At 36.6% G+C, this 22,889-nt stretch overlaps 1 protein-coding gene across 1 annotated transcript in view; it reads left to right on the forward strand.

Annotated features, from left to right (window-relative positions):
• ADAMTS6 (ADAM metallopeptidase with thrombospondin type 1 motif 6) overlaps window positions 1–22,889 on the forward strand; it is a gene marked incomplete at both ends in the record, with an annotated part of 264,023 nt that overhangs the window by 46,855 nt on the left and 194,279 nt on the right. Inside the window, one exon of the mRNA XM_080933513.1 lies at window positions 110–255. Within this exon, the coding sequence (XP_080789639.1) occupies window positions 110–255 (146 nt within the window). The remainder of the gene's footprint in view (window positions 1–109; window positions 256–22,889) is intronic.

Here is a 22,889-nt window from a genome sequence, read left to right on the forward strand (position 1 = left end):
CCTAGAAACCACTGCTTCTAATTATAGTCCCACGTTAGTTTTCAAAAGTTTTGACAACTGACCTTAGTAATTTGTTTGGAACATTTCTGGTATGCATGTTGTATTGCAGCCAAACTTGGAGATAAACCATCATGCAGACAAGTCCCTCGATAGCTTCTGTAAATGGCAGAAATCCATTCTCTCCCACCAAAGTGATGGAAACACCATTCCAGAAAATGGGATTGCCCACCACGATAATGCAGTTCTTATTACTAGGTATGGTTTGCTGCAAGTATTTTTCCTTTGATTGTTGTGTTTACTTGATATTATAACTATATTTGGTTCTTTCTATGCCTCATTTAGGTAATAAGTATAGGAAGAGCAAAGTGGAAATTTAGGTTTTTATTATGGTGAAAAATTTAGTCTTATAATAATATGCTTGTACCAAATGAACTAAATAAGAAAAAATAATTAAGATTTAATTCAGAAATATAATAAATAACTCTTCTCCTTGTAAGTAGTTTTTGTAATGTTTAGCTAGACAAACAGATAATCACTTTTAATTAAAGAAAATACTGAAAACAGGATTTTAAAGTATGAGAAATAAGTTGTCACTTTAAGTTACTAAATATAACTATTCCCATGTACTTTCTAGTTGTGTTGGCTTATGTTAGCTTACTAAAAGGGAGGAGGGGATTGGCTGTCTACTTAATTACATTATTTAAAGTAAGCATTTAAATGAAAAGAAGCACATCCACAGCTGGAGAGATAGCTCAGTGGTTATCAGCCTGCACTGCTCTTATAGAAGAGCCAGTTAGGTTCCTAGCATCCACAAGGGATTCTTACAACTTCCCATAGTACAATTCTTTAGAATTTGATACTTTCTATGGCTATTGGTACACAAACTACATACATTCACACCAGTACATGCATACATATAAGTTAAAAATAACTTCAAAAAACAGATTTATATTGTTTATTAATATTATTCTATGATAATCCAATGGATTCATTCATTGCTTTCTAGTTTTACAATGCTCTCTATAGTTAGTCTCAAAAACTATATATTGCTAAGATTTTTTTTTGCATGACTGACATAGAGAAAATTAAAATAGTTAAATAAGTGTTCTAAGGTCATTCAACTAAAAATTGAAAAAAAAAAGACTTAATCTTACATGATCTTGTTTGCTGTTTCCTATCCTATACATCTGAATTCCCTTTTCTTTACATTTGAGCATGGGGTCTTCCTATGATGTTCAGGCTGACATCTCAGCAAAGGCTCTATCTGTCTTCTTGTCTTAGCCCACAAGTGTGGACCACCATGCCAATGTTTGTTCTAATTCATTCATATATTGATTATGATTAAAATGAAACGTATGCTTTAATAATTCTAATATAGTATTTTGACCACTTAACTGTATTTACCAATAAAATACAAAAAGTTAACAATAATGAACAGTTAGCAAGTAGAACCTTTATATTGTTTTGACTATGTAAAATAGGTTTGTTATTTTTTCATTTCCCAAGAACATATTTAATATATCCATGCATATGCTAAGAACCTTGATACTCAGTAAGATAATGTGATTTAACTTTTAGAAAAAAATCCTATTAACTGAATCATATAGTTTCTGAATAGCTTTAGCTAATTTCCTCTTCCTCGTATTAGAAACTAGAACATTGTATCATATTTTTGTAACTAAAGCTGGATCTTATGGTTCTTTATACTTGTGCTGATGCAGCTGTCTGACAAATTCTCTAATTTCTTACTGTATTGATACATGAAAGCCTCCCAAATGTGTTTGAGGAATTAAAAATACACTAGGAATTATGCTAATATAGAAACTAATCATTTACTAAAATAGATGGATATAGTTAGTGTTAATGAAATTATCACAGGGAAGTATATAGTTATCAAAGTGATCACATAGTTTATGTATTTCTTTTCATTTCACATATAAGCATCACTATACATTTTCAATATATTTCACTGGCTTTCACATTTTTGAGGAAATGACAGAAGTTACCTTACGGCTACAGATTTACAAGTTTTTTAAATAAGAAGCAGATCAAACAGTTCACCACCTACAACATTCAACTCTGAAATTGCCAAGACAGTTTTCTGGTTTTCTCTAGAGGTTTTTGCAATGTAGGTGGCTTTGAGTGGCATTTTAATGTCTGAGATTTGAATATAACTTTTCCGGAATCCTGAGGGGAGGAATTTGATGGAAACATCTCATTTAGGGCTAAGCATTTCAAGGTTTTTTATTTTCTGCCCAATGTCTGCCTGTAGGTCTCTGTATTTGCTCTCATCTGCTGTGGAGGAAGCTTCTCTGATGCAAGCAGAATGTCATTAGGAGCCATTTTACTGTTTTGTTTGTTTTTGTTTTGATCTAGATATTTTTTAGAACACGAATATTTGATTTTATACTAGGTCCTTGGGAATCTAATTTCAGGATCTTGGTCACTCAGGCAGTGTTGAAGATGGTTCCACTCATGGAGAGGATGTTAAGTCTGATCACATGGTGCTTATGCCACACACTTTGTGCCATTTTTGCCTTAGCATATTTTGCAGGCTGGATAGCATTGCAGATCAAAGGACTCATGGCTGAGGTTGTGTCTCTATTTCTGTTTTGGTAGAATGCACAGTACCTTCCTATACCAAAGATACTAACATGTCGGCTGAAGGCTTTATGTAGGCAACAGCTTGACTTCTCTATATTTAATGAGTATATTGGTGTTTTTTTGCTATTGGTTTGTGAAAAGCAACCTATAGCCTTGGCAATAGCCAGGGTTGTTTAAGGATTCCTATGGGACCTCTTTGGTCAAAAAATCAAGTAGATGTAGACTAATCCTGGTACTAGAAGCTTTATTTGCTGACAAGAGGTGGACTGTTAGGGCTCTGTTTCCTTGATTACTTGGTGATTTGATTTATATTTCCTTGTGATATATATATATATATATATATATATATATATATATATATATATATATATATATATATATCGATATATATATATATATTGATATTCCCATTCCAGCTCCTCCATCCATAACTATTGATTCTATTTCTCTTTCCTGAGGAGATTTATAAGTCTCTCAGTGTCCTACTCTATACCTATCCTCTGTTTTTCCAGATGGTACTCTGTTTAAAAGATAATATTCACATATAAATGAACATATCTGTAGTTGTATTTCTAAATTTCACCAGAGCTCTCAGGGACTAAAAACAACAACCAATGCGTACACATGGAGAGACCCATGACTCCAGTCGTGTATGTAGCAGAGGACAGCATCGTCTGGCATCAGTGGGAGAAGAGGCCTTTGGTCCAGTGAAGGCTTGTTTTTCCAATGTAAGGAATGCCAAGGTGCTGAGGTGGGAAAAGGTGGTTGGGAAAGGAAGCACAGAAGCAAGTGGAGGGGAAGGAGGAGGATGGAAATGGGGAGAAAGTGGATAACATATGAAATGTAAATATAGAGAATATCTGAGAAAATAAAAGAAAGGCTAGGAACTGATCAGAGAGATAAGCTCAATTGTTGCTACAGATAAGTAACCACATTACCATTTACTTAGATTTTTGAAAAATAGGATACCACTGTATATTAATAAATTGCAAATGGTAAATAACCACAAATTGCTCAACAATATTTATGCAGTGATGCCTTGGCACACATAAGAAGAGAATTGTAAAGTACTATTTATAATTTTCAGTTTAAATAATATATAACAAATAATATTATTGTGACATTTTAAATTATTCATGGTCTTTAGTTACTTATTTGAGATTTAAATCAAAGCATATGTATTTTCAAAGCAGTAAATTTATTATATTTTGTCAAATTAATGATGCTTGTATGTACATAAGTACATGTATATGCATATTTTTGTATGCATGCTTATGTGTGTATTGTCAAAACTTTTGCATTAACTATGTGAATTGTTTCTTGGGTATTGAAAGCTTTTGGGGACTAGTATCTGCTTATCAGTAAGGGCATACAATGTGTGTTCTTTTGTGACTGAGATACCTCATCAGGATGATAGTTTCTAGTTCCATCCATTTGCCTAAGAATTTCAAAAAGTCATTGTTTCTAATAGCTGAGTAGTACTCTATTGTGTGAATGTATCAAAATTTCTATATCCATCCCTCTGTTGAAGGGTATCTGGGTTCTTTCCAGCTTCTGGCTATTATAAATAAGGCTGCTTTAATCATGGTGAAGCATGTGTTCTTCTTATATGTTGGAGCATCTTTGGGGTACATGCCAGGATTAGAATAGCTGGGTCTTGAGGTAGTACTATGTTCAATTTACTGAAGAAACACCAGACTGATTTCCAGAGTGGTTGTACCAGCTTGCCCTCCCACCAACAATCAAGGAGTGTTCTTCTTTCTCCACATCCTTACCAGCATCTTCTGTCACCTGAATTTTTTATCTTAGCCATTCTAACTGGTGTGAGGTGGAATCTCAGGGTTATTTTCATTTGCATTTCCCTGATGACTAGGGATGTTGAGCATTTCTTTAGGTGCATCTAGGCTATTCGGTATTCCTCAGTTGAGAATTCTTTGTTTAGCTCTGTACCCCATTTTTTAATAGGATTGTTTAATTCTCTGGAGTCTAATTTCTTGAGTTCTTTGTATGTATTGGATATTACCCCTCTATCAGATGTAGGATTAGTAAAGATTCTTTTCTAATCTGTTGGCTGCCCTTTTCTTTTCTTTTTTTTTTAAACGACTTTATTTTGCAAAACAAAGATAAATGTACAGATTTTAAACATTTTTTGCTTAAAATTATACATTTTTGTCAGTACTGTTTTTTCAGACATTAAAATAAATTTTACATAAAACCATATGAATATATTTTTTAGTCAGTACTTGATTTTTTTCAAGGACTTGACAGTATGCATTGAAAACCTACTAGTTGCAATAAGCGTAAAGTACATGCAAAACAAAACGCAACATGGAAATAGTCAAAGTCTTCTTGTTTTGTGAATATATGTATATTTTTTTGTTTTCTTTATTTCTTGGACTTCATACAGTCTGTGAGTTGTTTCTGGGGGAGTGCAAGCCTCTGGGGTTAGCATCCCACTATCAGTGACTGCATATTATGTCTGTTCTTTTGTGACTGGGTTATCTCATTCAGGATGATCTTCTCTAGATGCAGCCATTTTCTTAAAAATTTGGTTAAGTCATTGTTTCTGGTGGCTGAGTAGTATTCCATTGTGTATATGTACCACAATTTTTGTATCCATTCGTCTTCTGAAGGACATCTGGGTTCCTTCCAGCTTCTTGCTATTATAAATAGAGCCGCTATGAACATTGTGGTGCATATATCTTTGTTGTGTATTAAAGTGTCTCTGGGGTATATGCCCAGAAGTGGAATAGCTGGGTCTTCAGGTAGTACTATATCCAATTTTCTGAGGTATCGCCAGACAGATTTCCAGAGTGGTTGTATTAGCTTGCAACCCCACCAACAGTGGAGAAGTGTTCCTCTTTCTCCGCAGCCTCGCCAGCATCTGCTGTCATCTGAGTTTTGGATCTTGGCCAATCTGACTGGTGTAAGGTGGAATCTTAGGGTTGTTTTGATTTGCATTTCCCTGATGGCTAAGGATGTCGAGCACTTCCTCAGATGTTTCTCGGCCATTCGGTGTTCCTCAACTGAAAATGATTTGTTTAGCTCTGTACCCCATTTTTTTAATAGGGTTATTTGATTCTCTGGTGTCTAGCTTTTTGAGTTCCTTGTACACCTTGGATATTAGGCCTCTATCTGATGTGGTGTTGGTAAAGATCTTTTCCCATTCTGTTGGTTGCCGTTTTGTTTTCTTGACGATGTCTTTAGCCTTACAGAAACTTTGCAATCTCATTAAGTCCCATTTGTTAATCTTTGACCTTAGAGCTTGAGCCATTGGTGTTTTGTTCAGGAAATTTTCTCCTGTGCCTATGTGTTCTAAGGTTTTCCCTACTTTCTCATCTAATAGTTTCAGTGTATCTGGTTTAATGTGGAGATCTTTGATCCACTTACACTTGAGCTTTGTACAAGGAGATAAGAACGGGTCTATTTTCATTCTTTTGCATGTTGAGTGCCAGTTGGACCAGCACCATTTGTTGAATAGGCTGTCCTTTTTCCATTGAATGTTTACTGTTCCTTTGTCAAAAATCAGGTGACCATATACATGAGGGCTCATTTCTGGATCTTCTATTCTATTCCATTTATCCACCTGCCTATTTCTGTACCAGTACCATGCAGTTTTCAGCACAATTGCCTTGTAATATAGCTTGAGGTCAGGGATAGTGATTCCCGCAGATGTTTTTTTGTTGTTGAGGATGGATTTCGCTATTCTAGGTCTTTTGTTATTCCATATGAAATTGCACATTGATCTTTCCAATTCTATGAAGAACTGGGTTGGAATTTTGATGGGGATTGCATTGAATCTGTAGATTGCTTTTGGTAGGATGGCCATTTTTAAGATGTTGATCTTTCCAATCCATGAGCATGGGAGGTCTTTCCATTTTCTGAGATCCTCCTCAATTTCTTTCTTTAGAGGTTTGAAGTTCTTGTCATACAGGTCCTTCACTTCCTTAGTTAGAGTCACACCAAGGTATTTCATAGTTTTTGTAACGATTGTGAAGGGTACCTTTTCCCTAATTTCTTTCTCTACATGTTTGTCCTTTGAGTATAGGAAGGCTACTGATTTGTTTGAGTTAATTTTGTATCCGGCCACTTTGCTGAACTTGTTTATCAGCTGTAGGAGTTCTCTGGTGGAATTTTTGGGGTCACTCAAGTACACTATCATGTCATAGGCAAAGAGTGATGTTTTTATCTCTTCCTTTCCGATTTGTATCCCCTTGATCTCCTTTTGCTGTCTAATTGCTCCAGCCAGGACTTCCAGTACTATGTTGAATAGGTAGGGGGAGAGTGAGCAGCCTTGTCGAGTCCCTGATTTTAGTGGGATTGCTTCAAGTTTCTCGCCATTAAGTTTGATGTTGGCTGTTGGTTTGCTGTATATTGCTTTTATTATGGTTAAATATGGGCCTTGGATTCCTGTTCTTTTCAGGACATTTAACATGAAGGGGTGTTGATTTTGTCGAATGCTTTCTCAGCATCTAGTGAGATGACCATGTAATTTTGGTCTTTAAGTTTGTTTATATGGTGGATTACATTGATGGATTTCCTTATGTTAAACCATCCCTGCATCCCAGGGATGAAGCCTACTTTGTCATGATGAATGATGGTTTTGATGTGTTCTTGGATTCGGTTTGCAAGGATTTTGTTGAGTATTTTTGCATCAATGTTCATAAGTGAGATTGGTCTGAAGTTCTCTTTCCTTGTAGGGTCTTTGTGTGGCTTAGGTACGAGGGTTATTGTAGCCTCAAAAAATGAGTTGGGTAATATTCCATCTGATTCTATCTTTTGAAATAGTTTGGCGAATATTGGTGTTATATCCCAAATAAATGTCTGATAAAATTCTGCACTGAACCCGTCTGGACCTGGGCTTTTTTTGGTTGGGAGGCTTTTGATGACTTCTTCAATTTCTTTAGGTGTTATAGGGTTATTTAGATGGTTTACTTGTTCCTGGTTAAACTTTGGGACCACGTATCTGTCTAGGATTTCGTCCATTTTCTCCAGATTTTCCAATTTTGTGGAGTATAAGTTTTTGTAGTAGGATCTGATGATTTCTTGAATTTCTTTAGTTTCAGTTGTTATATCCCCACTTTCCTTTCTGATTTTGTTAATTTGGATACTCTCTCTTTGCCCTCTAGTTAGTCTGGCTAGGTTTTATCAATCTTGTTGATTTTCTCAAAGAACCAACTCTTGGTTTTGTTGATTTTTTCAATGGTTCTTTTTGTTTCTATTTGGTCTATTTCTGCCCTAATTTTGATTATTTCTTGCAGTCTACTCTTTTTGGTTATATCTGCTTCCTTTTGTTCTAGGGCTTTTAGCTGTGCTGTCAGGTTGCTGATGTAAGCTTTCTCCAGTTTCTTTTTGGAAGCACTTAGGGCTATGAGTTTTCCTCTCAATACTGCTTTCATTGCATCCAATAGGTTTGGGTATGTTGTGTTATCCTTTTCGTTGAATTCTAGAAAGTCCTTAATTTCTTTCTTTATTTCTTCTTTGACCCTGCTATCCTTTAACAGAGCGTTGTTTAGTTTCCATGTGTATGTGGGCTTTTTGTTGTCTTTGTTGTTGTTAAAGACCAGCTGTGGACCATAGTGATCTGAGAGGATGCATGGGAGTATTTCAATTTTCTTATATCGATGGAGGCTCGTTCTGTTTCCAATTATGTGGTCAATTTTCGAGAAGGTGCCATGGGGTGGTGAGAAGAAGGTGTATTCTTTTACTTTGGGATAGTATGTTCTGTATATATCTATAGATTCTAGTTGGTTCAAAGTCTCTGCTAGTTTTGCAGTGTCCTTGTTCAATTTCTGTTTCCCTGATCTGTCCATTGGTGAGAGTGGGGTATTAAAGTCTCCCACTATTATTGTGTGGGGTGAAATGCATTTTTTGAGCTTTAGTAGGGTTTCTTTTATGAATGTGGGTGATTTTTTATTTGGAGCATATATGTTAAGGATTGAGAGTTCCTCCTGACAGATTTCCCCGGTAATGAGTAAAAAGTGTCCTTCCTTATCTTTTTTGATAACTTTTGGTTGGAAATTTACTTTATTCGATATTAGAATAGCCACTCCAGCTTGCTTCTTGGAGCTGTTTGCTTGGAAGTTTTTTCCCAACCCTTTTACTCTGAGATAGTGTCTGTCTTTGTCTCTGAGATGAGTTTCCTGTATGCAGCAAAAGGCTGGATTTTGTTTATGTATCCAGACTGATAGTCTATGTCTCTTTATTGGGGAGTTGAGATTATTTATGTTAATAGATATCAAGGAATAATTGTTTCTGTTTCCTGCCATTTTTGCTTTTTTGGGTTGAGTTGTGTCTGTGTTTTTTTCTTCTTTTAGTTTTCTTGTTTAGGAGTTTTCTTGTTTTTACTAGGCTGTATTTTCCCTCCTTGTATTGGGTTTTCCACCTATAATTCGTTGTAGTGCTGGGTTTGTGGTCAGATATTGTGTGAATTTTGATTTGTCTTGAAATATCTTTGTCTCTCCATTGATGGTGATTGATAGTTTTGCTGGGTATAGCAGCTTGGGCTGGCACTTGTGCTCTCTTAAGGAGTGCATGATGTCTGTCCAGGCTCTTCTAGCTTTCATAGTCTCTGTTGAGAAATCGGGTGTGAGTCTGATTGGTCTGCCTTTATATGTTACTTTTTTCCCTTACTGCTTTTATATGTGCCTATTTCCCTTATATGTGCCTTTTTCCCTTACTGCTTTTAGTATTCTTTCTTTACTTTGGGCACTTGATGTTTTTACTATTATGTGTCGGGAGGTATTTCTTTTCTGGCCCAACCTATTTGGAGTTCTGAAGGCTTCTTTTATGCTCGTGGTCATCTCATTCTTGAGGGTAGTGACGTTTTCTTCTATGATTTTGTTGAAGATATTTACTGTGCCTCTTAGTTGATACTCTTCTCCCTCTTCTATTCCTATTATCCTTAGGTTCGGTCTTCTCATTGTGTCTTGGATTTCCTGGACATTTTGGGCTAGGAGCTTTTTGTTTTTTACATCTTCTCTGGCTGTTTTGTCTATGTTTGCAATGTTGTCTTCTGCCCCCGAGATTCTCTCCTCGATCTCTTGTAATCTGTTGGAAATGCTTGCTTCTGTGACTCCTGATTTCTTTTTTTGGTGTTCTGACTCTAGGGTTATCTCTTTTAGCGTTTTCTTTATTGTGTCAATTTCTGTTTTAATTTCCCTCTTCCATTCCTTTATTTCTTTGGTTCTGTTTTCCTTTCGTTCTTTGAGTTCTTTGAGTGTTTTTCTTGTTTCTTCTTTGAAAGCTTCTGAATCTTTTTGCTTTTCCTCCCTTTCTTGTTTAAGTAACTCTATCAGCATCTTGAGTTATGATTTCAGGTCTGTGTCTTCTTTTTCTGGAGTGTTTGTAATTCCGATGTTTGCTACTATCGGAGAGCTGGATTCTGGTGTTGCTAGATTGTCTTGGTTTCCTTGGGATATACTCTTTCTCTTTCCTCTTGCCATTTTGTTGTCAGTGATATGTTCTTGCCTTTCCCTTGTATCTGGTCTGTGTCCCTGGTACACTTTCCATGTGCACTCCGCAGAGATCTCTCTACTCCCCGGCAGCCCAGGTTCCGGGTGGCAGCTGGGCCAGGCTCCACTCTGCATCCTGAAGTCGCCTCCGGGTGGAAACAGACTTTCCTAAGATCTGTTCCTTTTCACAGATGCTCAGCCTCTCCGAGCCACCTTTCCGGCTGGCAGGTGGGCCAGGCTCCGCTCTGCGTCCTGAAGTAGTCTCTGGGTGGGAACAGAAGTTCCTAAGATCTGTTCCCGGTCACAGTTGCTCAGCCTGTACAAGCCGCCTTTCCGGCTGGCAGTTGGGCCAGGCTCTGCTCTGTGTCCTGAAGTCGTCTCCGGGTGGGAACAGAAGTTCCTAAGATCTGTTCCCGGTCACTGGATCGGGGAGGACAGGGCAGGTCAGGGCAGGGGGTGCCCTTGTGCACTCCGCAGAGATCCCTCTGCTCCCCAGCAGCCTAGGTCTCCCACTCACCAGTTGCTCAGCCTCCCTTTTCTTTTCTTGACAGTGTCCTTAGCCTTATAGAAACTTTGCAGTTTCATTAGGTCCCATTTGTTGATTATTGATCTTAGAGCATAAGTCATTGGTGTTCTGTTCAGGAAATTTTTCTCTGTGCCTATGTGTTCTAATTTTTCCCTATTTTCTTCTTTAATAGCTTCAGTGTACCTGGTTTTATGTGGAAGTCTTTGATACACTTGAATCGAGCTTTGTAAAAGGAGATAAGATAGGATGGATTTGCATTCTTTTGCATATTGACTGCCAGTTGAACCAACACCATTTGGTGAAAATGCTTTTTTTTTCCACTGTATGATTTTAGCTTCTTTTCAAAGATCAAGTGATTATCTGTGTGTGGGCTTATTTCTGGGTCTTCAATTCTATTCTATTGATCTATTTTCCTGTATTTGTGCCAATACCTTATCATTTTTATCACTATTTCTCTGTTATACAGCTTGAGATTAAGAATAGTGATTCTCCCAGATGTTCTTTTACTGTTGGGAATATTTTTCTTGTAGATATTCTCAAAGAACCAGCTCCTGGTTTTGTTGATTCTTTTCGTTTCTATTTGATTGGTATCAGCTCTGAGTTTGATTATTTCATGCTGTCTACTTCTCTTTGGTGCATTTGCTTCTTTTTGTTTTTGAGCTTTTTAGGTGTGCTTTCAGTTTGTTAGTGAATGCTCTCTCAGTTTCTTTTCAGAGTCACTCAGAGCTATGAGTTTTCCTTTTAGCACTGTTTCTATTGTATCCCATAAGTTTGTGTATTTTGTGCCTTCATTTTTGTTAAATTCTAAAAAGTCTTTCATTTTTTTCTTCATTTCTTCCTTGACCAAGTTATCATTGAGTAGAACATTGTTCAGCTTCCATGTATATGTGGGCTTTTTGTTGTTTTTGTTGTTATTGAAGACCAATCTTAGTCCATAGTGATCTGATATTATCCATGCAATTATTTCAATATTCTTGTATCTGTTGATGCCTGTTTTGTGATTGAGTATATAGTCAATATAGGAGAAGGCATCATGAGATGGTTAGTAAAAGATATATTCTTTTGTTTTGGTATGAAATGTTCTATAAATATCTGTTAGATCCATTTGGTTCATAACTTTTGTTAGTTTCACTGTGTTTCTGTTCATTTTCTGTTTCCATGATCTGTCCATTGATGAGAGTGGGGTGTTAAAGTGTCACTGGGTGAGGTGCAGTGTGTGCATTGAGCTAAGAAAAGTAAGGTTTCTTTTATGAATGTAGGTGGTCTTGCATTTGTAGCATAGATATTAAGAACTGAGAGTTCATCTTGGTCGCCTTTTCCTTTGATGAGTATGAAGTGTCCTTTATTTTTCTTGATAACTTTTTTGAAAGTCAATTTTATTCGGTATTAGAATTGCAACTCCAGCTTGTTTCTTGGGACCATTTTCCCCCAACCTTTTATTCTGAGGTAGTGTCTGTCTTTGTCAGTGAGGTGTGTTTCCTGTATGCAGCAAAATGTTGGGTTCTTTCTGCATGTTCGGTCTTTTAGTCTATGTCTTTTTGTTGGGGAATTTAGTCCATTGATATTAGAGTGATATTAGGTCCAGTGATTGTTGTATTTTTTTGTTGCTAGAGGTGGAATTATGTTTGTATGGCTGTCTTCTTTTGGGTTTATTGAAAGAAGATTACTTTCCTGCTTTTCCTAAGGTGTAGTTTTCCTTCTTGTGTTGGAGTTTTCCATCTATTATCTGTTGTAGTGCTGTATTTGTGGAAAGATGTTCTGTAAACTTGGTTTTGTCATGGAATATCTTGGTTTCTTCATCTATGGTAATTGAGAGTTTTGCTGGATATAGTAGCCTGGGCTAGCATTTGCGTTCTCTTAAGATCTGTATGATGTCTGCCTAGAATCTTCTAGCTTTCATAGTCTGTCTTGGGAAGCTTAGTCTGATTCTGATAGGTTCTTTGTATGTTACTTGACCTTATTCCCTTACTGCTTTTAATATTCTTTTTTTGTTGTTGTTGTTTTGCGCATTTGGTGTTTTGATTATTATGTAACAGGTGGAGTTTCTTTTCTGGACCAGTCTTTTCAGGGGCCTGTAGGGTTCTTCTATGTTTATGGAAATTTCTTTCTTTAGGGTAGGAAAGTTTTCTCCTATAATTTTGTTAAAAATATTTACTTGCCCTTTATGTTGGGCATCTTTGCTCTCTTCTACACCTATTATCCTTAGTTTGGTCTACTCTTTGTATCAGGGATTTCCTGAATGTTTTGGGTTAGGAGCTTTTTGACTTTTGTATTCTCTCTGACTGTTGTGTCAATGTTTTCTGTGGTATCTTCTGCCCCTGAGATTCTCTCTTTTATCTCTAGTATTCTGTTGGTGATGCTAGCATCTATGACTCCTAATCTCTTTCTTATGTTTTTTATCTTTAGGGTTGTCTCCCTTTGTGATTTCTTTATTGTTTCTATTTCCATTTTTAGTTACTGGATGGTTTTGTTCAATTACTTAACCTGTTTGGTCATATTTTTCTGTAATTCTCTAATTGATTCGTATGTTTTTTTGTGTTTCCTCTTTAAGGGCTTCTACCTATTTACCTGTGTTGTCCTAAATTTCTTTAAGGGAGTTATTTACCACTTCTCAACATTCTTTAACATTATCATGCATTATGATTTTAAATCAGAATCCTGCTTTTCCAGTGTGTTGGGGTATCCAGCACTTGCTGTGGGGGAGGAACTGCGTTCTGATGATGTCATGTGGCCTTGGTTTCTGTTGCTTAGGTGTTTGGACTTGTCTTCATCATCTGCTTATCTCTGGTGTTAGCTGCTCTTGCTGATTCTGACTGTGTCTTGACTCTTCTGTAAGCCTGTGTGTCAGCACTACTGGGGACCAGTTATCTCCAAGCAGTGTCTGGGTACAGAGAGCTGTGGCACAGGGTCAGCACAGGGCACAGACAGAAGCTAGAAGGATCATATCCTAAACTGCTTCTCCATTCCTATGTCCTGATGGCTCCAGGTGTGTCCCTCAGAGCAGAAGTGGTAGTCTTATTTGTGCTCTCAGGTGTGTCAGCACTTCTGCGAGACCAGATCACTCTCAGCAGAGTCTAGGTACAGAGAGCTCTGACACCAGGTCAGCTTGGGCGCAGGCCTCAATATTTCTCTTTCTGAACTTCAATGTATTTCTCAGGTAAAAGAAAAAAATTATCTTTTCTGTTAATTTGTACACCTTGTCCCCCAAAGTGGATTTTCCACAACATTTTTAGACTTTCATTTGCTTTCTTTAGATAATCAGTGAAATAACTGAATTAATGTTTTACGTGTTTGTATTCCTTAAACTGAATATATAAGCAGGGTAAATTGTCCTCGCATATTACCTTATTATTTGTTTTTGTTTTTTGAGCACAAAGGCACTATGTTAGTTATTAAGCAAGTGCTTTGTGGCCTGGGCTGGGCTGAAATGACAAGTATGTGGCATGAAGCCAGTGAAATGTCTGCATGTGCGCAGCAGTGTTCAGTGCTTTCTGATGTGCAGCTGCCATAGTTCCTGTGTGCTGCATTGCTATTATGTATACTAGGACAGTTTACTGCTTGTCGAAATGTGAGCTGTGTGATTTCTTTGTGTCAGCTGGGGAAATCTTTTTGTGTATATTTTCAACATTGCAGTAGGGACTGGGGATTTACAGTAGAACTACAGAAGCTTTAAAATATTAACAGCCCATTAAGTACAGGATATGGTCCATGAGTTTTAATGGGAAGTTGTTAAAAGGAGATGGAAGTGTTCCAATGTTTGGGGAAGACGTGGTTAGTGGCAAAGCACAGAGCAGAGAACCCTTAAAACCACAGCTATCTGTACAGAATAATGGATAACAACAACACATATCATCGACCCTCATATGTAATACTTGGAGCTCAGCAGGACATCTATTTGATGCATGTGTTAATCTTCTTTTTCCAAAGAAAGCCAGCTAGATTGAGCTAAATTTTTCTCCTGTGGATTTGAGATGCTTGGCATTCATTAAATCAAACCTTTGAAGACTTTGAAATAGCACCTACTTTCTTTAACTTTAATAAATTATAAGACCCCTGAGATTAGTTTTTAGAAGATCCTTTAGTGATTGTTTACATTATAATAAAACTGCAAGATTTTCAAAGGAAGTTATTTTTTTAAATGGAAAGTTTAGCAATTTGGAACATACTCTTTATTATACATCTTATTTATTATACATACTATTTCTTTATTATACTTTGGAATATAGTGTTCCTGTGCTTATTTTAGTTTACTGGAGAGTGGTCTAGTTGTACTGTGCATTACACAATTGGTTTCTATTAAGTCTGATATGCCACTTGTGCTATATGCACATTCTTAAATCTTGGCCATTAGCTCAGGATAGCTGTTAAGTCTCTGCATTCCCAGAGTAAATACTGTTTATCCAAGACCTTCAATCCTGAGCTATACATGTAAATGCTTTGACTCAGTTTTTTTTTTTTTTTTCTGTAATCCTCTGACTGAGGCTTCACAGGATTTTGTGTATGACCAGATGAAACCATGTATCTGAAAACTTTATATATTGTTAAATGACAAACCTAGGTTATGCAATGACTTATTAGAAAGGAAAGTCAGAAGCCAAGCCTATGGAATATCATAGATGACTATGAATATCTAAAATGTAGCTCTACTTGATGGTGTTCATTTTTCATCACCAAATTGTATCACTTATTCTTTGAATTTTAATTAGACCGATTTTTAAAAATTGAAGTTGAAAGAAGTGAGAGACCTGTTGAAACTCAAACAAGAATTACTATTATTGTTTTTATTATTATTATCATTAATTATTGAGGTACAAAATATTGTGTGCATGTGAGGTCAATTCTCTACCATTGAGCTATATCTCCAGCTCTTGATATGTCTGATTTCTTATCTGAGCATTCTTTGTCAACTTAGGCCATAACATTCACTGTCTGCAATGCTACCATGCTTTTTTATCTATTACTACATAACAGCTCACCCAAAAACTTAGTGTCTTAAAACAGTAGCCACCCTTTTTATTGCTGGTCATGAAGCTGGGGAGTCCGCAGTTAGACAGTTATGGCTAGGTCTCTAGTGTCATGACAACAGCAGGGCACTGCAGGAGCCGGGCAATACCAGGCATCTTAGCTCCCTAACATGGTTTTTCCTAGTGGGCTACTTTAGACTTTCTCTGTGTTCTCTGCCCTTGGGGTAATCACCTCTCTTCCACAAAGGAAACAGTAGCTAGTGTCTTAAAGGAGAAGAACAGAATGTATCTTTGGCATAGGACTTGACTCCTCTGACATCATAGACTTGTCAGTCTTATCTATGAACAAACACAAACCTTTCTTGGTGGGTCATGACTGTGGACCTGTGCAATGCTGATCACTTTGCTCATGAGTCATGATTAACCCATCACTATGTGTGGCTCTTGCTCCCCATTAACCTGGTTCTTCCCTGGGACTGCATGGGGAGCTCTCTGCTCTCCCTTTTCTTTTGCAAATATATATCTCATGTTACATTCAAACAAGGAAGACAGCAAAGCTGACTAACACTAAGAGAATTCTTTTCCAATTTGTCTTTTGTTTAGTTTGACACATAATATGGAACAAAAGCCTCAACTTTCTTTGAAATACTACTTACTTAACTTCAGAAGTTTATGTTTGGAGAATTGTTTGTATACTTACAGACAATAAAGATGTTTATTCTATTTTTCTCAACATGCTAGGAAAATATTTTGAAAATTATGCAGATCTGCCTACATAATGAAATGTGTTAATGTCCCTTAATAAACCATAGTTTTGATAATTAAATTCATATAGGCCTAAGTAATAAAAATTATAAAAATACAACTACATTGTGCAATACATATTCATAAAGAAGAGTTGCTATACTTTAGTTGGGACATGTTCCTGGAAGAATTCTGTTACATTCATATGACATTTATTTTCTACAGTTACCTTACACAATCTTACATATTATCCATACTCCCTATGTTTGATATATGTAATACTCTAAACTTAGAGAGTAACAAAAGGCAACATTTGTTTAACATGTTACTGTTGGTACCCTTTGGATTCTGTCCTAGAAGACAAAGCAATAAAAGTATCTATCAGTGAAATGATAAATTGAATTATAAGTTAGATAAACATACTGTAAGTAGAAGAGTGATTTCACTTGGGCTATATGAGAGAATATGCCTAGGGGAAGTAAAACATACTCAAAAGGTTTAGAAATAATGAACCCTAATGTTAACAGATTCAGGAAAAGACCTCTGTATGTGCGCATGCATGTGTGTGCATGTGTGTGTGTGTGTGTGTGTGTGTGTGTGTGTGGTATGTGCAGACGTATGTATGAGAAAAAAATTTAAAGTAACTTTATAAACATTATTTTGAGACATTTGAAACAAAATATTTCACATGAAGTCATAAAACAGATTCTTTTGGAAAGTCATAGTGAACAGTTTGATATCCACCCCTGCTGTCTGTAACTCTATGTTCTGTATATTATTTCATCAAAGTGAAAAAGGGATAGCTATGGTTAAAAAATTAACTAATCAAGCTTTGGATACTTTGTTATTTCTATTATTCTAATATATAAGAAGGGCTCAACTATTCTTCCTTTTAGGATGCATGTGGAATTAGAGAAGTAGCTAAATATGTGACTTTAATGATGAAAACATTTGCTTAATATCTGATAGAATATTGACCATTCCTTTGCTTCTGTTTTTCTGAGCATTTCTCTTCCTTCTTTATCACTCCATGAGGAAGTTGATTAAATTCTTTAATGTGCTCTACTTTTTTACCAGCTCACTGAAATCTCCAGCAGCCTCAAAATCTAATAGTGTTCTTTTTACCTAATGTTTCCTTTTTGATTCTGTGATAGAGTTCCTCCTATGACCTATTTGGTTGGGAGAATCTTGAGCAATTAAAACATTTTAAATGAGAAAAAGGACAGCCTCTTCAACAAATGGCATTGGTTCAACTGTTAGTCAGCATGCAGTAGAATGCAAATCGATCCTTTCTTATTTCCATGTACAAATCTCAAGTGCAAGTGGATCAAAGACCTCCACATAAAACTAGGTACACTGAAGAGCTGTAGAAGAAAAAGTAGGGAAGAGATTTGAACACATAGGCACAGGGGAAATTTTCCTAGCGAGAACACCAATGGCTTATGCTCTAAGATCAAGAATTGAGAAATGGGACCTCATGAAATTGCAAAGCTTCTGTAAGGCTAAGAACACTGTTAAGAAGACAAAAAGGCAGTCAACAGATTGGGAAAGAATTTTAACAATCCTACATCTGATAGAGAGTATAATATCTAATATATACAAAGAACTCAAGAAATTAGACTCCAGAGAATCAAACAATCCTATTAAAAATGGGGTACAGAGTTAAACAAAGAATTCTCAACTGAGGAATACTGAATGGCCTTGAAGCACCTAAAGAAATGTTCAACATCCCTTGTCATCAGGAAAATGCACATGAAAACAACCCTGAGATTCCACCTTACACCAGTCAGAATGGCTAAGATCAAAAACCCAGGTGACAGCAGATGCTGGTGAGGATGTGGAAACAAAATCCATTGTTGGTGGGATTCAAGTCACTACAACCACTCTGGAAATCAGTCTGGCAGTTCCTCAAAAACTTGGACATAGTACTACCTCATGACCCTGCTATTCCACTCCTGGGCATGTACCCCAGAGATGTTCCAGCATGTAATAAGGACACATGCTCAACTATGTTTATAGCAGCCTTATTTATAATAGCCAGAAGCTGGAAAGAACCCAGATGTCCTTCAACAGAGGAATGGATACAGAAATTGTGATACATTTACACAATGGAGTACTACTCAGCTATTAGAAACAACGACTTTATGAAATTCCTAGGCAAATGGTTGGAACTAGAGACTTTCATCCTGAGTGAGGTAACCCAGTCATAAAAGAACACACATGGTATGCTCTCACTGATAAGCAGATACTAGCCCCCAGAAAGCTCTAAATACCCAAGAAACAATTAACAGACCTTATGAAGCTCAAAAAAAAGGAAGGCCAAAATGGAGATGACTCAGTTTTTCTTAGAAGGGAGAGCAAAACACTCTTGGGAGGAAATACAAGGAGAAATAGAGGAACAGCGATTGAAGAAAAGATCATTCAGAGGCTACCTCACCCAGGGATTCACCCCATATGCAGCCAGCAAACCCAAGCACTCTTGCTGCTGCCAAGAAGTGCTTACTGGCAGGAATCAGATAGAGATGCCTCCTCCTGGGCTCTTCCAGAGTCATACAGATACAGCTGCGCATGCTAGCATCTAACAATGGGACTGAATATGGAGACCCCAATGAAGGTGCTAACGAAAGGACTGAAGATGGTGAAATGGGTAGCAACCTCATGGGAAGAAAAACATTATCAACAAACCAAACCCTACAAAACCCCCATGGACTAAAACACCAATCATTGGGCACACATTTAGGGAACTATAGCTCCAGTTGCTTATGTAGCTGAAGATAGCAGTGTCTGGCATCAGTGTGAGAAGAGGTCTTTGGTCCAGAAAGGGCATGTTTTTCCAGTTTAGGGGAATGCCAAGGCACTGCGGTGGAGAGGGGGATTGGGAGCTAGTGCACCTTTGTGAAGACAAGTGGAGGTGGAGGGGGTATGGAAGTGGGCTTGGGGAAGGAGATAACATTTCAAATGTAAATACTGAGAGTATCTAATAAAAAAAACATTTAAAATCTTGGCTAGTTTATAGCACCAAGTGAAAATTTACAATTCAGTGTACCTGTTTTATAATGAAAATTTGTAATTTTAAATTGGTTTATTTACATCATCGAATAAATTCTTTGCAGAATGATTTTCTAAATGAGTAAATAAAACTAAATTGCTTTTAAAAATAGCTTCTTATTTATACCTTTTACATTAAGAGGCCTGAAATTAGTGTATGTTAGCCCTAATTATTCATGTAATGTAAGAAACTTTTTAAGTTTTGAAAATTATTTTGATTACCTACATCTTTTTTTTATTCATTAAGTAAAAAATGTTTCTGATTACACATTCAACAAATGGCTATGTTATTTATGGCTTGATGTGAAATATGTTTTATGTTTTTGACATTTCGAGGAGCTTGTGGGACTTTGGGGACATACAGATGTGATAGCAGAAGTGGGGTGCTGGGGATGGATATGGAAGCTGATTTTTTCTTTATGACTCGATATTTTATGTTTTTTTGAAGATATCAGTGACCTCTGCCACATGATACTGTTTTCAGTGTATTAAAGAACAACATTTAGAAATGGAAGTGAATATTAATGAAAAGTTAACAGTATGTTTATTTTACTCTTTGTTCTTTCACAGTTAACGTCATTTGGTCCTTTTTATTTGACTTATTGAGTCTTTCTTCCCACCACACTAGTTCTCCACATGCAATCTCAGTTTTCTTGTAGAATTTCTAAATCATGTTGATGAGTTTTTTCATCAGTGTTGGCTAACTATTTCCCCAAGTTCTTAACTGACTTCCTCATTTTGTTCATCGTTTTGTTTGCATTTCTTTGAACTCATGGTCATATTTTACAACTTTCCTTATAAAGTTCTTTCCATTTATTTCATTTTTTTTGTAATTTTTTTCACATTTTATATTTTTTTGTCTGATTTGCACATCTGTTGTGAGTTTTCCTTGTAATTGAGAAGGGGTCTTTTAAGTGCAAAGCCTTTTCTTTGAGGGAGTAACTCTCAGCAGAGGTGAAACTGTGACCACAGCTTTAGCTCTTGCTCTAAAAGGAGCCTAGACTAGAACTTTTGTCCAGGCACCTGTCTTCAGTTCTCCATGCTTTGCATCTGTCTTGTCTTCTCTTGAGGTTTCTGAAGATCCTCCTTTCATTCTCTCTTCTAACTCACAGAAAAAGAGACGGCTCCTAATGCTGCCTTGTCTCTGACATCTACTGATCCATTTGTGTATATTACTTCATGGAAATTCAAAGTAATGTTGTAATTATACTTACATCATCTATCACCTCACATGTGAGAAATGTGTAGCATAAAAGAAACTTAGTCACCCAGATTTAAAAAAAAAAAACACAGAGCTGGATTTTAAACTTAGGTCTATCTGATGTTTACTTGTACTCACTTATGTTCAAATATGTGTTGGTATTTATTTTGTGCTATACACTATTACTTCCATGCTGTTTTAGGGGTGAACCTTTACTCTAAGAGGGAAAGACAAGGGATAAACAATGTCAAAATATTTCTTATTAATGTCATTAATAGAATTTTTTAAAGAAAGGATTGTAATATGATTACAATAAAAGAAAGGATGTGTAACATATATTGTAATATGATCTGAGTATTTTGTTTAAGATTTATTTATTTTTTCATGTATGTAAGTACAGTGTCAGTGTCTTCAGATACACCAAAAATGGTATCAGATACCATTCCAGATGGTTGTGAGCCACCATGTGGTTGCTGGGAATTGACTCAGGACCTCTTGAAGATCAGTCAGTGCTCTAACCACTGAGAAATCTCTCCAGTCTCCTGATCTGAGTATTTATACCAACCACATTACCAGAATATATATTCCAAAATCTATTCACAAAGGTGATGGTGTTAAGAAAAAGACATATTTCTATAGATAATCCATAATATTAATAGTAATTGTTTAGGGCAGAGCCTTCATGAATCAGATTATTTCCTTCACAAAAGAGGTTAAAGGGAAGTTGATAGTCACTTTTGCTACTTGACCATGTAGGTATACAGTCTTAACATTTCTTCAGTGTTGTAGAGCCTACAGCAAATCCCACATGTTAGGGCTTTGACCTCACTTCTGATACTTCATAAATATGAGGAATAGATTTTCATTACTTTAAAGTTACCCCTGTATGTACATATTTTGTTATAGACACTCCAAGACTAATAACCATGTCAGAGTCAATAAACAAGTACTCAGATATTGCATGGCTAATATAGCATGTCAGTTTTAAGAGTGACACAGAAGTTACCCCTTGAAGCATAAGTGTTGCAGTAACCTCTTCCACTCGAATAAACCTGTTCAATGAAAACACAACTCAGTAAATATGAATACAAGCTGTGTGCCTAGATTGGGCAGATTTACCACTACACTACTCTATTTCCCAGCTATGAGATCCCTTATAACTTGCGTTTTCTCCAGGCCATGCGTTCTAGCTTCAGCTCCTTCTCCTTGTCTACCTCCTCTTCCTTCTTATTCCCCAACCCCCTCTCTCAACCTTTAATTCTCCTGCCCAATCACATGCTCTCGGTTTTATTTTACAAATTAAAATGGGAAGAAGGTTCTGATGAAGTCACCGGAGTATGTGACTAAGCAGCCCTTCTTGGGGAAATGGAATTAGCATCAAAATACAAACAGCTGTAGGACAAGCCACATTTTCCCTTTTTGTCTAGTTAAAAGGCTCTTTTACCTCAACTATAAAATGGGAACAGCTATTACCATTCTACAATTTATGAAGTATAAGACAGCCTTAACACCCAGTCCATCAATTCTGTCCATTAAATAAAGCACTCTGCCATCTATACTAAGACTATAATTCTACACCTGACTTATGTCTTGGTTTTAGAATGTATATCGTCTGAAAACCACCCTTTCAGATCTATATTATCTTTCTCAATGCTAAACAGCTGGGTCTGCTATGAGACTACCAGTCTTCAACCATGTCAGAAACCCCAGAATGACTAATATAACCTGATATATGAGAAACATAAAACATAGCTTCCAATTTATAGAGACTGCTGCTCACTTGGACAGTCCCTTATTCCTCAAAACATTGGGGCATCAATCTTCAGCCTTCTGACTTAGGATCATATCTGATAGACCTTTCTAATGCAGAATTTTGAAGGGCTGATAATTCTGGCTTGGCAAAGATTATCAGTTGACTATTCCACATAATGTGTCCCTTTCTGGACAGTATGTGTCTGTAGATGAATGAGACAATTCTTGCCTAGTGGCTGTCTCACCACAACTGGAGCAATTCTATTGATGCTCAATTTCTTCTTACAATCTAAGAAAGGATGCTATTGGGAGCAGTCAGGTCTCTAGTCAAATGATCTTTAATAAAAATGTGTCCATAAACGTCATATTCTATGGACTTGTGATGCCTTTAAAGATTATCTATCACACAAAGCATCTCTGAACTGTTAAGCCTTGACTACTCTTGGCCATCTCTAATTAGAATATTTCCCCAAACACCTTTCTGTTTAATCAACTAAAACAGTGTATAATAGCAGTTATAGGACTGGGTCCAAGCCTTATATTTCCCAAATGTATTGTATAGGCACAATGCCTATATAAAAGTAACAATATTAATC

Source organism: Micromys minutus (genome assembly GCF_963924665.1).
Source record: "Micromys minutus genome assembly, chromosome: 20".
Lineage (NCBI taxonomy): Eukaryota > Metazoa > Chordata > Mammalia > Rodentia > Muridae > Micromys > Micromys minutus.